Source organism: Pseudonaja textilis, chromosome 5 (assembly GCF_049901715.1).
Source record: "Pseudonaja textilis isolate UNSWEBS1 chromosome 5, rPseTex1.2, whole genome shotgun sequence".
NCBI classification, from domain to species: domain Eukaryota; kingdom Metazoa; phylum Chordata; class Lepidosauria; order Squamata; family Elapidae; genus Pseudonaja; species Pseudonaja textilis.
The window spans coordinates 62,774,008-62,791,335 of NC_141994.1; the positions used below are offsets into that span (position 1 = coordinate 62,774,008).

The 17,328-nt window shown below is 39.9% G+C and overlaps 1 protein-coding gene across 2 annotated transcripts in view; it reads left to right on the forward strand.

Moving 5' to 3' along the window:
• The first annotated feature begins 1,757 nt into the window (after positions 1-1,757).
• The window catches only part of PTPRO (protein tyrosine phosphatase receptor type O), a 154,929-nt gene continuing 139,358 nt past the window's right edge, over positions 1,758-17,328 (forward strand). For both annotated transcript variants that reach the window (XM_087935141.1, XM_087935142.1), the window contains exon 1: positions 1,758-2,490. In XM_087935141.1, coding sequence (XP_087791267.1) covers positions 2,404-2,490 — 87 coding nt within the window. In that variant the 5' untranslated portion in view covers positions 1,758-2,403. The remainder of the gene's footprint in view (positions 2,491-17,328) is intronic.

Here is a 17,328-nt window from a genome sequence, read left to right on the forward strand (position 1 = left end):
GCTGTTCTTAAATAGCAATCTATGTTTTTTTGTCTACTCTTCTTCCAGTTTGGAAATATAAGCCTTCTCTTTTCTCTTCAACACTCTGTTACTGTTTCATTTTTTAGTCCAGAACTCTGCTATCCTTCTATCCTACCCTTCTCCTGGGTGTCATAATTCCTAACTCCTGGCTGTGCTTTTGAGAAACATGGTGGGTGAGGCAGTTTGGAGAAGCTCACGAATCTCCTTAAATAATTTCTTAGGAATTTTAGGAATTGACTGGCCTTTTATTCACTCCCAAATCCTGCATAACCCTTTTGTCTTTCCTTAAAACTCTTTATTATTTAATTACTCCTTTGCCCCTATATTCAGATTTTAGGAGTTTTTAAATGGATGAGAGCAATCTCACAGCTTTGCCATTTAGGAGTAAATAGGTTGTCTTAGATAAGTTTTTAATACAACATTAAATAAATTAGATAATCTTGCAAATAGCCAAGATTACTGTATTCAGAAATAGAATCTTAAGATTTAAAAATCATGCTAAAAGAGACATAGGAATAAGAAATTTCACATCATGTAGCTTCATCGACAATGTTTTATTTTTGGGCCTTATTCCCATGGATGCAGAGTCATCGCACACAATGATCCTTATTAAACTATTATTCATTCACAGCTAGGTTTGCATACTGTAGTACATTAAGCAATGATTTGCCAATAGTGTTTTGAGTAAGCCATCATTGGCTAAGTTATACACACGAGATGCCATAAACTGTGGTTTACAAACCACAAATCTTGATCCATATTCTGCCACTGGATCTCCTTCTATTCACAAAAATATCTCCATCCATGTTCCCTCTGTAACTCTTTCCTCGAAAACCATCTTCCCCAGCCTCATGTTCTCCAGATTAGGTTTTGATTAAGTCAAAACTGTTTTGATTTTCCTTGAAATGTGTAGTCCCAACAACCAGAGGACCTCAACGAGAAGGCTGAGCTACATGATGCCATCTTTTTTTTTGGGGGGGGCTGTTAACCCTAACTCTGCTCATAACTTCTTTTAAGTCTACATCTCTAGACTACATAGAGTGTTTTTGTCCCCAAATTATATGAAGCATAGAGCTGGAAAGGATAAATTAAGACCTGAGTCCAACCTCCTTTCCACTGCCGCCTCCTCCTCCTCCTTCCTCCTTTCCTCCTCCCTCTCCCTCCTCCTCCTCCTCCTCCTCCTCCATTTGTACTGTCTATTGAACTATATCTGTACTATCAAGATGATAAGTTCCTTGGGAACTGGACTTGCCTGTCTACTAATGTTTCCCAGTAAAATGCCACATCCACTAACACGGTTTGTGGAGAAAGATCAAGGTATCAAAAGTCCCACAACGCATGGGTGACATCTCTCATTTAGACTGCACTTCTGTAGTGATTTGGGAGGCTGCTTAGGCTGGCATAGCACTGTTGTTACTATCAGGGCAACCCTGGGAGGGAGATGGCCCTGAAAGACAGGCAGGTGCACCACCCGTTTTTTCCAGGCCACGGAACTCAAGGCTTCCTAGAGACCAGGGCAAAACCAATGCTGCCATTCCAAGCAGAGGAAAAGGAAAATTAAAAAAAAAAAAAGCAACAACGATGGATCTGGTAACTGAACGGAAGACTTGGAGGAGACGTCGTTGCCTCAGCAGTGGAGTCGGGAGAATCAGCTGGAAGTAGGGTCGGGGAGCCCAAGGGGTGGAGCGTAGCGACGGGGGTGGGGTGGGGGAATGAATCAAGCGAGGTGGGAGGTGGCGCCTCGTCCATTCCGGCCGGCGGAGTTCGGCATGAAGTCAGCCCAGCCATTCCGGGAGAGCGAGGAGGGAAGCCGAGCGGGCCGGGGAGGGCGGCATCTCGCCCCTCGCGCCCGTCAGAGAGGCGAACCTTTGAGGGAGGCGAATTAAGAGCAGAGAGCGGACGGCAGACCGGGGCCGGCCAGCTCCGGTCGGGGCGGGGAGTGGGGGAAAGACCCTTCCGGAGCCGAGCCAGCGGCGCGGCGCGGAAGAGAGGAAGCCGGAGAGGAAGAGGAAGGGGAAGGCGGCGCTATGGGTCTCCGGCGCGAGAGCGAGGCTGCCCAGCGGGTCTGAGCCCGCAGCACCAGGGAAGGCTCGCCATTGTTACCCCCCCTCCCCTCCACACACGCATACACACACAAAACACACTTTGGAAAAGCGAGGGCGCGCGCGTGCACAGACACACACACACACACACCGACACGCGCGCCGCCGCCTGCCTGCCTGCCGGACTTGGCGCTGGCTCGGCGGCGTCGGTGGCTCTCGCGCGCCCTGCGGACTTCTCACCCCGCGCCTCGCCCGGCGGGCGGGCAAGCGGGGCTGCTGTGGCGAGTGCGGGCGGCGGCGGCGGCGGCGCGGCGGCCTCGCGCCCCCCTTTCTTGCTTCAATGCCCGCCGCTCTCGGCCGGGGAGGAAGGTGCGGCGCCCTGATGAGCGGCTTCTCCCGGCTCTGGCTCTTTGTTTTACTGCTTGAGGTAAGAGTGAGCGCCTGTCCTGGAGGCCGAGCGGTCCCGCCGCCGCCGACTCCTCGGCCAGCTGAGCGGAAAGAAGCCAGCCGGGGCTCTCCGCCTTCTCGGTCTTTCTCTACGGAAGGGTCCGGCTTCGGGGGCCAAGGCGACCCAAAGCCGCCAGCTCCCCTCCTTTTGGGGGTGGGGGAACCCCGCGATTTCCCCCCGGGGGTGGAAGCGTGGCTAATGGGTTTGAGTTCGGCTTCCCGGGGCGAAATGGAGGGTGGGGGGGTCTTTCTCAGCATCGATTCTCTGAAACGAAGGCCGATGGAGAGCCGAGAGGGGAAGGAATGGGGGAGTCAAGAACCGCCCGAGGAATCAGCACGGCGACGAGGCTGCTGCTGCTTGATCCAGACGGAGACAAGGAGCTGGGCTGGAGGGTGGGAATCGGAGAAGATTGGAAGTGGGTGGGAGATCTTGGGCTTCTCTCCGGACCTGTTTAGCTTCCTTTTGGTCTATAGTAAGTGAATACGTGGGTAGGTGGCAAATCCCAGTATACTGGGGCCAGGGAAGGCCGGCGTTGGCTTTCTGGTGAGGCGAATCAGAGTTTGGAATCTGGCGTTTGGCCTCTTTGTGCTCAGAATCTTTTTAGGTTGAGATCTACTCTTTAAAAGGAGGAGAGAGAGAGAGAGAGAGAGAGAGATGGATTGGTAGAGGAAAGGAGAAAGAGAGCGAGGGGGAGAGAAACAGAGAGAGAGAGGGAGAGAGAGAGTTTATCAGTATATGCCATGTCCTGCAAGCAGAAGTGAGGGGGAAAAAAGTAAATTCTCCCTGGAATGAAACTCCATCCCCTAATACAATTCTTGCACTTTTCTGGACAGTGTTATGGAATGAGTTTGGTGATGCCCTCCTAGCCAATCCAGCCTACATATCTAGTAGCTTCCCTTCAAACAATTTCATTTACTTATGTGGATGCACTTTGCCTTTCAACTGTGGGTAGCCAACACAACCATCAACAAAAGATTAAAAAGTCTAGAATTAAAGCTTCTATATATCAAGCAAAAACATGATTAAAAGAATCGCAATACAATACAGTAATTGGAGCATTTTTGGTCTGCCTTTGGTTAGTTTTGGTTAGTTTTTGTTGGAGCCCTAGACAAAGGAAGGGGGCACCTAGTTGGACAATCTGGCCACCTCCTACTAGGATGTCTTCCACACTGTTGGAGTGTCCTTCCCATCATCTCCAGCCTAGTGTTATTGGAATTTGGCCAATGGCTTTCCCCTCCCTGTTAAAACCAGACAGCTATGTATGTATATTTTCCCTGTGCTAATCCACCCCCAATATTTTTGAGCAGAAAATTCTTATAGGCTAACATCTAATGTACTTTCAAATAGGTGATTTCAGCTTTGCCATCTAACATCTGTCCAGGTTCCAGAAAGTAAGACAGGAAAATAGATTATCAACAAAGCAAAGAAAAATATTTGGGGTTATTTTAAGATTCATCCTCAGTTTTTATTAGTGATGCTGTAGGTAAAGGGATTGCTGCAAATGTTCATTTATGCCATACAAACCAAAATACACACTCGACTCTATGTTTTCTCTCTTTGTGCTCAATTGTACAGTTGTACGTTCCAGCATTGTTTCTTAATCTCTCCAGGATCAGCAAACACGTCAAGGGAGCTGTCAATACATTTCATTAAACACAATTACTGAAAGGCAATTTCTTTGTGATGAAAGTCAAATCGTTTCAGGAGTTGAGGGATTTCTTTTGTTGCTCTGGTGCTGTTTACTGTTGTTGTACAGCAACGTATGGCAATTCGGAGTGCTGAACGGATAGCTCCCTGATCTTACTACCTCCTGCTGGTTAGAGACACTCAACACAATTTATCAGTTCTAAAGGTTTTGCACTAATGCTTGCCAAACCTGGGCAAATTAATCAGATTTTTGTAGAAGTGTTTTTTCTTTGGGTAATGTTACAGGAGCCCATTGCCCATAACCAGGACATTTAATTTTACCTACATTGGGTAAAAAAGGACTTTCTGATAAGCAGTTTTGGGGAAGGAAGGAAAATGAGTTTGGGAAATTCTGGTTCACACATTCAGGTATGAATTCGTTCTCTGCAAATAAATTCAGTTAAATTCAGTAGAAATTTACTTCCACACGCTCTGTTCAGGGTTAGTTTGTGAAACTGCACCTATAAAGCCCATCTAAGAGAGAACAGTTTAGTTACAGCTTTTTCTGAGTTTCAGTTGGGATATTTCTTAGCCTTACCAAGAGATGGTAAGGATTGAACCTGATGCTTTTTGAATGCAAAACAGGTCCTTTGAGACAGGGTTCCTTTGATTAATCCAGATGAATGGGGTAACAAAGAGTGCCTTTGGAGGGGGTGTAGACTGGACAGTGATTGCCTTTCTGAAGTATAATCAGCTAATGCTGTCAGTGAATTCAAGTGTGAAAACTGATGTTTCTAGAAATGTAAATCACTTTGACATTTGGAATCTGGGTTGTGGCTACTTAGGTATATTTGTCTACTTGATTAAAGTCTCATTTGCTTCTTGAGAAATAAGCAACCGGAGCAAAAAAAACCAACAACAAATATCAGGGAAGAGAGAATTGCCAACTACGGAAGTGAAGTTCTGTTAGAAAATATTAGGATTTGAATGGTTCGATAGAGTTGCTGTATGAAAAGTCTTTGAGGCTAAGGTTGAAGGGAATTTTCTTAGGCAGACTAAATGATGATTTATCTCAGGCTGCTTTGAATCTCCTTGAGACTCATACAATTTCTTCATTTATCAGCATATTTTTTCATGATATGGCAGTTTCTTATTAGATTCCAGGAACTGGTCAGTTTGGGAGTATAGCCCATTATGCCCTTGTAATCTATGGCCACCCAGCAGAAGGAATCTTTGCTTCTGAGTCATCCGTCTTGTAATTGTCTATGATTTTCTAAAGTGCCCTTTCTCTAGCCCACTTATTTTATGGGATGGCCTCTCTAGGGACATCAACATCAGTATTAATTGCCTTCCATTTCCCATTCGAGTTCTTTGCATCCCAATTCCTTAAACTGATTATTTTGGGGAGGGGGTGTATTCTTGTTCTATCTTTAAAAAAATAGATAATGAAAGATACTGACAATATGTGGAATGCATTAGGGTTTGTAGCATTCTGACTTTTTGAGCAAGGTAGAGCTAAAATAAATCCAGGCTTCTCAACTCTGCATATTAATGGGTAACAGGAGCTGTGTTTTTGCAGAAGGCTGTACATAATCCAAGAGAAATGGTCTGTCTTGGTGGCTCCATCTTTGACAATAGAGTTGCTTCTGATTCTGCCTGCTTAATTCTATTAATATGCAAAAGGATTTTGTGCGCCATCAGCTACTTATTTATAGGTCCCTTGACTGTATTTGCAGCACATATTTACATAGGTTCCTGTAAATAAACAGTGTGTTGTGTGTAGTTTTTCAAGCAAACTGTATGCACAGGTGTCAGGGATACATAGGCAGCTAATGAAGCCATGCTTCCTCTGGATCAAATTAATAATATTTACACTTTTACTCAATGGCTTTGACATTCCTTTTCTCTGCTTATAAAAGAGAATATACTAAAAGTATGTTTGGCTTGTTGTGATTGATTTATGCAATAGAAAATCACGCTCAATTTCCGTAGTTTAATTCTCCCTCAAACCACATTCATCTCTTTAAAGCCTCGTGTGCAGTTTCAAGAGTCAATTCCCCCAATGGTTACAAAATTATATCTTTGAATATGATTGTACAAAAGATTATTAATCACCTTGAGAGTAATCATTGAACAGATTAAATTGATTTACTTCAATTAAAATTACATTAAGTGCATTCAGTTTATTTTCTAGCCTTACTCAATTCTTTGTTCTGCCGATTGCCAGCAGTTCGATCCAGACCGACTCATGGTTGATTTAGTCTTCCATCTTTCCAAGGTTGATAAAATGAGGATCCAGATTGTTGAGGGCAATAGGTTGATTCTGCAAACCACTTAGAGAGGACTGTAAAGCACTATGAAGCGGTATATAAGTCTAAGTGCTATTGCTGCTATCCTGGACTTCATATAGCCAGCTACCTGGAAGTATTTGGGTATCTTTAATTGAGATAATGATGCCTTGTTTGATTAATTAGTCCTTTTGTCTTTGGGAACTTGTCCTAAAATAGTTTTCACTTCTCAAATCTAATTTTATTTATTTATTACATCTATTGCCCACCCATTCACCAAAGGGTAACCCTAACATTTCCAGGGCTTGCAGTGTTAAGAAGAACTCAAAAACCAAACACATCAAGAACAACCACTAAGCAAGGCAGTTGTTAAGTGAGTTATTCCTCATCTTATGACCTTTTTGCCATCACTACAGTTGTTAGGTGAATCACGTGGTTGTTAAGTAAATCTAGCTTCCCCTATTGACTTATTTATCAGAATCTCTCTACAAAAGCTACAAATGACACTCCAAGGACACGCTGGTTGCCAGTACCTGAAGTTTGATCATAGGGCCATGGGGATGCTGCAATGGCCATAAGTGTGAGAATTAATCATAAGTCATTTTTTTCAGTGCCACTGTAACCCTGAACAATCATTATATGAATGGTTGCAAGTCAAGGACTACCTGTATTACAGGATCAGAGTATATTCTTGATGTATTTGGGTCTTTGAGTTCTTCTTAAGATTGCAAGCTTGGTCTCATATGACATTTTACTCAGTATGCCTGTTGTTCTTCCTCTTCCCCTCTCCCTCTTTTTCCCTAGGTGCATTTCTTATGGTCCATGAAACAGTGTTAAATACAAAGCCGGCAACCAGCCAAATTTTGCACCATTGATTCCAATGAAAATTTTGCTCAGAGGATAATATCTTTAGCATCTTGTGTTAGCAAGAAAGGAAGAAACCTTTCCTATTTTTTTTTTTTTTTTTTTTGCAACATACTGTAGTTGCAGTCTCTATCCTCAGAGAAATATTTGCTTGTAATTTTCGTATGACTAACTTTACTCCTTGGAAATGCTGGGAAGTGAGTGGGGAATTCTGCCATCCTTGAGTTACTGCCATCTTGAGATAAGATGACTGATCTATAAATATTATGAATAAATAAATCCTAAAAATCTTTGGATTGCCTGGGAATCTCCAGCATCTCCAAAAGGGATCCATAGTTATCCCAGATTAAATATCGAATGAAAAATAAATTAAAATTTATTCTGAAAGTGAGATGGGTGGTTTTTAAATTCAATAAATAAAGGACTAACCTTTAATGAAGTCACTAGATTTTCTCTTGTGGTTTGGTGTTCACATGAGATTTTGAAGGACTTATTTTGTATTTATTTTGGGGATGGCTATAGGCTATACCAAGTAATCCAAAACACACTATTTAATTAATTTAATTTATATGTTGTACATCTCACTCTGCATAGTGGCCATTATAGTAAGAAGAGCCGTGGTGGTTCAGTGGTTAGAATGCAGTATTGCAGACTAATTCTGCTGATTGCCAATGGTTCGATCTTGAGTGGCTCAAGGTTGACTCAGCCTTCCATCCTTCCAAGGTCGGTAAAATATGGACCCAGACTATTGGGGGCAATATGCTGACTCTGTAAACCACTTAGAGAGGGCTGTAAAGCACTGTGAAGTGGTATATAAGTCTAAATGCTATTTGCTATTATCACCAAGGAAGAATTTGTAGAATTTTCTCCCACTGCTTCTTCAAATCACCTGTCTAGTCTTGGATGATTATACATTTTATTTTGGAGGGAGAGAAAGTTGATACTATACTCCCATAGCAGAAAACTTTGGCCTAGACTTATTAAATCATATAACTAAGCACACTCTAATGTCTAATATTTGGAAGGGGATGGTTTGAGATTGAAGGAAAGAATTAAATTAGATCAAGAGGGGAGAGAGAGGAGCACAACAATGGAGGCCACTTTTGCTAAAGATACTGATTCTTTGGGATTTATTTTCTATCTAATGGAAGTCTGGAAAAAACTGAAAAGATTGTTTTGTTCTCTTTTTCATTTCAACAATTAACCTTGAACAGCTCAGGCCAAAGGTAGAATTCAGGGCAGATTAGCATTGAATGTGCTAGAAAGTACCTCTGAAAGACATTAAATGTATCCACACTATTATGCTTAACCTGGGTACTGAATTAATCATTTATGGGTTTGCACAATACACTAAAAGCTACTAATTCATCAAACGAGTAAGATTCTAAATAACCAAACTGGTAAATGATGGAGTACAGGCAGTCTTCAACTTAGGACCACAATTGAGCCCAAAATTTATGTTGCTAAGTGAAACGTTTATTAAGTGAGTTTTGCCCCATTTTACAACTTTCCTTGCCACAGTTTTTAACTGAATCACTGCAGGTATTAAGTTAATAACCTGGTTGTTTAAGTGAATCTGGCTTCCCCATTGGCTTTGATTGTCAGCAGGTTGCAAAGAATTATCACCTGACTCCGAAACATTGCAACTGTCATAACTGGGAGTCAATTATGAAGCATCCAAATTTTGATCACGAGGGTCAGAGGTGGTATAAAATAGAATTCTTTATTGGCCAAGTGTGATTGGACACACAAGGAATTTGTCTTGGTGCATACGCTCTCAGTGTACTTAAAAGAAAAGATACATTCATCAAGAGTCAAGATTCAGCAGGTTCTGAGCAGTTCTGGAGAACCGGTAGCGGAAATTTTGAGTAGTTTGGAGAACAAGCAAATAGCACCTCTGACTGGCCCCGCCCACATCTATTCTCTGCCTCCTGAGTCCCAGCTGATGGTCTGGGCCTTCTTTTGTTGCTCTGCACAGGAGATCAGAGCTGGAAAGCAGGTTAGTTGGGTGGGGAAGGAATGGAGATTTTACAGCATCCTTCCCCTGCCATGCCCACCAAGCCACATCCACAGAACCAGCAGTAAAAGAATTTAAATCCCACCACTGATGAGGATGTTGCAACCATTTTAAGTATGAAAAACAGCCATAAGTCATTTTTTTAGTGTCATTGTAACTTTGAACCATCACTAAATGAACTGTTGTAAATTGAGGATTATGTGGATAGTGTGTGTGTGTGTGTGCCTCTCTCTCCCTTCCCTCCACAAAATCTCTAGCTCCTTCTAGCTTTGGTTCACTCACAGCTTTGAACAATTTCCCTGAAATTCCATTGCTTTTGTTGTGTGAAACTGAGGATCAAGGAGTCAAGCTGTATCCTTGCTGTGAATAGCATAGTGTGTGCCTCGAAGTGTAAAACAATGGGCCGGAGGGCTGGATATATGCTGAATCTAGCACAAAGCTGTGAGTCCAATATCCAAGCAGTCCATGTCAAAATGATAACATGTGCATTTCTGCCAATGAATAAACTAGAAAATCTCCCCCCCTCCAGTGTTGGAGAATTGGAAGACGTGTGCCAAGCTCTCTTAGATGAACCAGCCACATTCTTTCAGCAAGGAATGTGGAGTCAGAACATATTAAAAGAAGCCACATGCCAGCATGTAGCTTCTGAGATTTATAGTTTTTTCTTTTAATTTGTCCCAGGTCCTGATACTTGTCAGAAATGTTTATCAAGTAGACTGAAAATTGAGAGAAATGTTTAGCATGTGTTGCTGGGTGCTCCATTTCATCTGTGTGCAGAAAGACACAAAAGCAACCTAATTGGTCAATGAGAGAGAGAGACAGAGAAAGAGAGAGAAAGAGAGAGAGAGAGAGACAGGCAGAGAGAGGGAGAGAGATGGGGGGGAGAGTGATTTAGAGAGGGAGAGAGAGAGATGTGGAGAGAGAGAAAGAGTGATTCAGAGTGAGAAAGAGAGAGAGACAGAGAGAGAGAGAGAGACTGATTCAGAAAGAGAGAGAGAGAGAGAGTGACGTGGAGAAAGAGAAAGAGAGTGATTCAGAGTGAGAGAGAGGGAGAGAGAGAAAGAGAGAGTGATTCAGAGAGAGGGAGAGAGACGGGGAGAGAGAGAGAAAGAGAGAGAGTGATTCAGAGTGAGAAAGAAAGAGAGACAGAGAGAGAGAGAGATGGAGAGACAGAGCTTATATATTAGGATATCTGAATTAATACAATGTTCAAAATAAAATCAATATAATATTTTCTAGGTTTCTGTTGGATGTGAAATAAAGTAAACCAGAAGTATCCAGGTAGTCCTCAATGTACCACCACAGTTGAGCTCAAAATTTCCATTACTAAGACAGTTATTAAGTGAGTTTTTCCCCATTGTATGACTTTTTTTTGCCATAGTTGTTAAGCAAATCACTGCAGTTGTTAAATGAATCATGTGGTTATTAAGCAAATCTGCCTTTCCCCATTGACCATGCTTGTAGAAAACCAACTGGGAAGGTTGGAAATCATGATCACCTGACCCTAGGAGGGTGCAATTGCCACAGAGATATATCCCAATTGACAAGTGCCCAAATTTTGATCACATGACCATAGGGATGCTACAATGGTCGTAAGTATGAAAACTGGTCATAAGACATGTATATATAACAAGTATTGGCAAAAGAAAGCTCAGGACTGTATAGGTTGGAAATATGTAGAAGAGGTTTTGTAGAAGAGCAGAAATATTAAGACATGGGAAAATACCCAAAGAAACCTAAATACCATACATATAAATACCTGTGAAAACATAAGAAAACACACACATACATACACACACACACACAGACAGAGACATATATATATACTCACACACATACATACATATATACATACACATATGCATACGCGCACACACACACACACACACACAGTTTGTATGTGTATATATATTTACTTGTATATATATTTACCTGTATATAAATATATTTAATGGTCTTTCAAAGAACATAAAAATTAACACAACTAATAAACAGCAAAAGAAGCAAAGAAAGAAAGAAATAGTGCAGATATATATATATATATATATATATATATATATATATATATATATATATATATATATATATATATATATATATCACGTGCTTTTCCATTCCTTTGCTCCCTTTTCTCTAAGATTTTTTTCCATTTTATTTTTTTATTCCTTCTCAAGACTTCCCTAAAGAGCTTTTGTTTTCCTTTCAACTTATTTCTTCAGAAGACCTAGAGCTCCTTTACAAGAGATTTGATTAAGCTTTTTCATGAGAGTCAGAAATCTTCCTGTATTCTTTTTATCAGTCAAATCCTGCCTCTCCCAATCTTTCTGGAACTAGACAAATTAGATGTCTTTTATACTGGGACTTGTTGACAGCCCATAAAATAGATTTTCCCAGCATTATCATTCCAGCGATACCGTTTAACATCAAGGCTGAAACCGATATCAGTCTTACAATCGACAGTAAAAAGGTTTGCAAAAAACACTCTTGGATTGGCAGTGCTCAGAATCATCTAAGAGTTTCTAACATACACTGGATATAGTAATAATAGTTTTTGCTGGAATGAAATTGGTATGTCCTGTGTCTTATCAACTGCTAGACAAAGCTCAGGTTTTGGACCCAACATATACCTGCATGGCTGATACTGGAGGAATTCAAACTTATGCTCTGCAAAGATGCTTAATGGAGGACTTTCCGACAGTTATGCCTTTTAAATCAAGGCAAACATTTTGCAGCTAGACACTGAGGTGTTTTTTATTTTAAAAATCATTGATGCAAATAGTAACATTTGACATATCTATCATCTATGAATCTATCAGTCCATCCACCCATCCACCCACCCCTCTATCCATCCATCCATTGGCAGTCCTCAGCTTAGTGATAGTAAGTTACAACTAACCCCCTAAAAGGTATTTATGACCTAGTTTTGAAGTTCCAGTGGCATCTCCCCCCCCAAAAAAAAAATTGCACTGTTATATTTTGGGGACTCGGTGATTGGCTTCATTTACAGCCATTTGCAGCATCTTGAAGTAATTGACTTTGATTTATGTTCTTGGCAAAAAACCAGTGTTTACTTCTAGCTTTTGGCAAAAATCTCATGGTCAACAGTGGGTTCACTTAAACACCACTACCAAAATACCAAAAAATTGGATCAGTCATATGATGACCAGTTTTAGGACTATCACAGTTTAGGACCATAATGGGCAATCTCCGTTGTGGTTGTAAGTCGAGGACTATCTATCTATCTATCTATCTATCTATCTATCTATCTATCTATCTATCTATCATCTATTTATCATCTATCTACATCCATCCATCATCTATCTATCTATCTATCTATCTATCTATCTATCTATCTATCTATCTATCTATCTATCTATCTATCTATCTAGTCAAATTTTCTGGAGTCATTTTGGTCCCTATATAAGTTTCCAGTTTTTCCTTTTCCTCCTTTTCCTTTTTATATAAATAATTTTCTACGTCCCTGACATTATCATTACTTTTTTCTTGCTTTTAATAAAACACGGCATAAAAATAGGCAGGAGGAAAATAACTTTCCGCAGTTCTTTGATGAGGGCACTAATTTTATTTATTTCTTATTAAAAATGTTGAAAGTTGTCCTGTCATTGAAATCTCCGGGTGGTTTACAATAAAACACACAGAACAATACAGTCTGAATAAAAACTATATTCAATGAAATACAAAATTAAAAACAATACATCAACTGAGATACTGCATGGCAGTCACACCAGAGGTGCTTTTGCAAAAAGCAATTGACTTTGTTGGTTTTTTTTCCCTTGAAAATGTTTTGCTTCTCATCCAAGAAGCTTCTTCAGTTCTTCAGCAGAACTGAAGAAACTGATTGGATGGGAAGTGAAATATTTTCAAGGAAAAAAATCAAGAAAGTCCAATTACTTTTTGAAAAAGCACCTTTGGGACAACCATGATCTGGATGATTGAGAATCTCCATAGACATGCAAGGCAATCATTTGAATACTAAAACAATGTAATTTCAGAGTTCTTCATTGGAATTGCCTATTGTTCAATGTTGGACATTAAATTATTACTAAGAAAATCATAGAGCATCCTCAGGGTACAGATAGTCATTGACTTATGACTGGTCACTTACTGACCATTTGAAGTTACAACAGACCACCACTACCCAAAAATAGTCATTTATTATTTGATTATGAAGTTCTGATATCTCCCTTCCCATGATTATATGGCCACATTTTGGACACTCAGCGTCTGGCCCACTTTTATGGATGTTTGCATCACCTCATAGTCACATGGCCATGATATACAACATTTTTGCTAGGAATTAGTGTTTCCTTTCGGTTTCTGGAAAAACTGAACCATAGTGAACAATAATGACATTTAATGACCACTGAATTCACTTAATGACTGCTACATTCACTTAGTGACTTTCACGTTCACTTGATGACATTGCAAAAAAGAGTCATATAATTGATCTGGTGATGTGGTGACACACAACACACACCTGTCCAGGTTTCTTTGCATTTTTGGAGAGCTGCACCACCATTACTTAACACATTCCTATAACTTGGCATCTTTTAATGAAAAAAAACTTCTGTGTCTTCTTATGCAAAAGGAAGTGATTTATAATATGTGTCACTGGAATGTTGCCATGCAGGGAGAAGATTAAAATGCATAATTTCAGGAGCAACAGTATTTAGAATTCAAAATGGCCCATTTAATGCTAATGTTCTGACTTAAATACTGTGCTTTGTCTTAATTAGACAAAGTAATCCTTCAATGCTTGGATACTTCAGTAAATTGCTCACTGGCCTACCTCCTCCAGATTCGTGAACATGCATTGCTTAATCCTTATGGATTTTGAAAAGAATGGGAAATGGAAAGAGATTAATATATTTGCTCATGCTCAGCTCTGGGCCCATTTTACATCCGTGTTTAAATCATATTGCATAATCCAGATTAAGAAGGGTAAAAAAAGATATGATTTAAGGGGACCATCCAGAGGGAAAATGTTAACTGAATTCCTACCGCCACCCAAGCTGCTTATGACAGCCTGTTTAAGGAGAGGGTAAAGAAAAGTTATCCATTTCCAAGGTTTGAATCTTAACTAAATCATAATAAAATTGCATCAACTTATTTTTAATTTTGACTTTTACAATAGATTTACAAGTAGATTATGTGAGACATATGTAAGCATTTGTTTAAAATTGGGGTAATCTCCTCTCAATTTATTTTCTCTGTTTCCTTTCTGTTTTTTTGCTTTCTGCAATTAAAATTTTAAAATGAAGATAATTATTTGGGCTAAGTGAAAATGACACATAATAATGAAAGACAGAGGTGGAAAGGAATGAGATGCAGATGAATGAATTTGGAGAAAAGTTGAATTGAGTTAATTTGCACTTAAATTTTTTTTTTTTTAAACCCAGAACATCAGAAATAAATGATGAATTTGGAAAACTATTCAAAGCCTAGCCCTATGCCATTAAGCCCTGGGGCTTCACTCCTTCTATGTACCTTATTCTGAATGTGTGAAAAAAATAAGGGCCCTGCTAGTTGGGAATTAACGGGTCAGGGGCAAGAAATCAGAAACCAGGAGAGTTCAAAAGTATTACAAATATATTTCATGTTACTGATACACTCGAACCTGAACTATTAACATTCAGTGTGAATTGGGGTCAGATAAGAGTTGGCCTACTTCAAGGAGGACTGGATTTAGGTCTGTTACGGGGATGTAGAGATTCTAAACTTATGATACATTTGACCTCACCCTCTGGCTCAGCCTGATCATCTATATCCAGAGCTGGGTAAAAACAGTAAGGGATTCAAAGGAGGATTTTCAGATGTAGAATCCAAACAGAGGTGATGCTTATTGGATGACCATACAGCAGTTATCTAGCTTAGAAATAGATAACATTGAAAAGGGTGAGAGTACAATCTAGCTATACCACCTTCTGAAGGACCATAACAGATAATCCATTGATTAAATGGTACCATTCGAACAGGCATGGCTGAATAGATTTGGTGTATTTTTAGCTTTCTCAGATAGTTTTAAGGATGAGGGTAAAGTTAAGAAGTCTTGGGAGACAAGGCACTTCCTTTTATATCTCTAAAGCTCCTTGAAAGCTTTAAAAAAGTTATGGATGAAAATTGGCTCATTTTGCTGTCAAAATTCTGTGAGGTGACCTTGGGATCCTGGACAGGACAGAAATCAGATACTAGTTTATATGTAGCTCAGAATGTGATAGGTTGCTCAGTTGTAGTATATCCATATACAAAACTTGAATTGCAGTCCTCTGTGCCATTATTCTTTCTATCCTTGTGGTCTTCTACATTTTGGGGACCATTTTTCGGGGAAGAAAATTTCTACCAGTGAAGGATTTGAGACTATTAAATTTTCTCAGATTTTTAAATTGTTCAGGGAATATAGCTGGCTCTCCACTGCATTCGTTTGGAATCTATTGTGTGAAAGACTGTGGAAAAAGATAATAAACAGAGCTGAAGCCATCAAATTAATCTCATTTGAGTATGAAATTTTAATTATGGTTGGTCCAATTTCCTAATCTGCTTTAACTGTGGTCTGTGAATAAAATGAGAGTGGGAAGGACAGGCATGCTACTGTAGAATTGTAGTCATCGTTAGATGGCCTTTGATCCAGAGCCTATCATTTCAACACAACCGGAAAGCAATAGTTTGGGGGAAATCTACTTTAAGTCATCATTCTGCTAGATTGCCAACTGGAAGGCAACTATGCCGAGAGCTGCAGTTCTTAGACTGTAGGTTATGGGACTTCCTGGCAGATAGACCCATTTATTTTCAAATAACCACACAGTAAATCTGACATTGTTGTGCAGCCCAAGTTGAAGTTGATCTCATTGCTTGGAATAACCATCACGTTTCATTGTTTCCAATCAGTTCTTCTGAGAGTGCTCATTTGTGGATAAACAAAAGACTTCCCATGACACTTATTTCTGATACTCCCTTCTGTGCTGAACCACTAAATTGCCTGCTTGCAAGAAAACACAAGTATTTCACTTTTTGGATGTGAAATAACTATTTCGGATATACAAAGCTATGTAATTTCCCAGTAATGACTGCTTAACAGCAGAAGAGCAGCACACCCTGTATATCAGAAAGAGATTATCTCATATTTAGAATATAATATGATTGTCTGTTCAGTGCTCTTCTAGTTGATTGATTCACAGGGTGACTCAAGAGCATTTCCAACCTCCATTATTTCTAATAATCCTCAAGTACACTTAACAACCAATACAATCTTGTTTGAGATGGGGGTGGGTGGGTGGGTGGGGAAGAATGAAATTTCCATTGAATACATTGCTTTGACCTCTATCTTCAACAAGGTTTTAAAAAACATTTTGCAGTTACTTATTAAAGCATCCTATGGATTACTCATTGTCTTTAAATGAAGAAAACAAGTTCAATTAACTGTTAGGACATCCAATAGTAAAATAGGACATCCAATAGTAAAATATACATTTATTGTCAAAGAATGCAAAAAGTATTATATTGCATAGCTTGGTTCATACAACACACCTAACCTGGTTAATGGATTGAGCCACATTCCTACAATACATCAAATCAGAGAGGTAGCAAACAGACTAATCTTGCCCAGCCTTCTAAACCACAAACATCTAGCAAAACTAGACAGTATCCGAATTTATCAGATTGTCTAAATGTGGCTGCTAGGTTTTAACTGGCCTGATTTGCAGTATTCCATGAATTTTGTCTATGGGGTTAATCGAGTGCAGAAAATGCTGGCTCTTTTCCCATGAGATACTTAACTGAGTTGTGGCATGGGTGAGTAAGATTTAGTGTGACTTAGAAGTACAAATAAGGGGGCAATTGATTTAATAATTAATCCAAAAGTAGTTAGATTTAGTCCTAAACAGATTGTTCTGCTTTATGTTTAAACCGACTCCATTTAATGAGCTGCACTATGGAATATCAGTGTTTAGTCAGTTGCCCCATTTTCTTGTCTGCCAGAAGAAAGAGCTGGAAAGAAAGAATGAT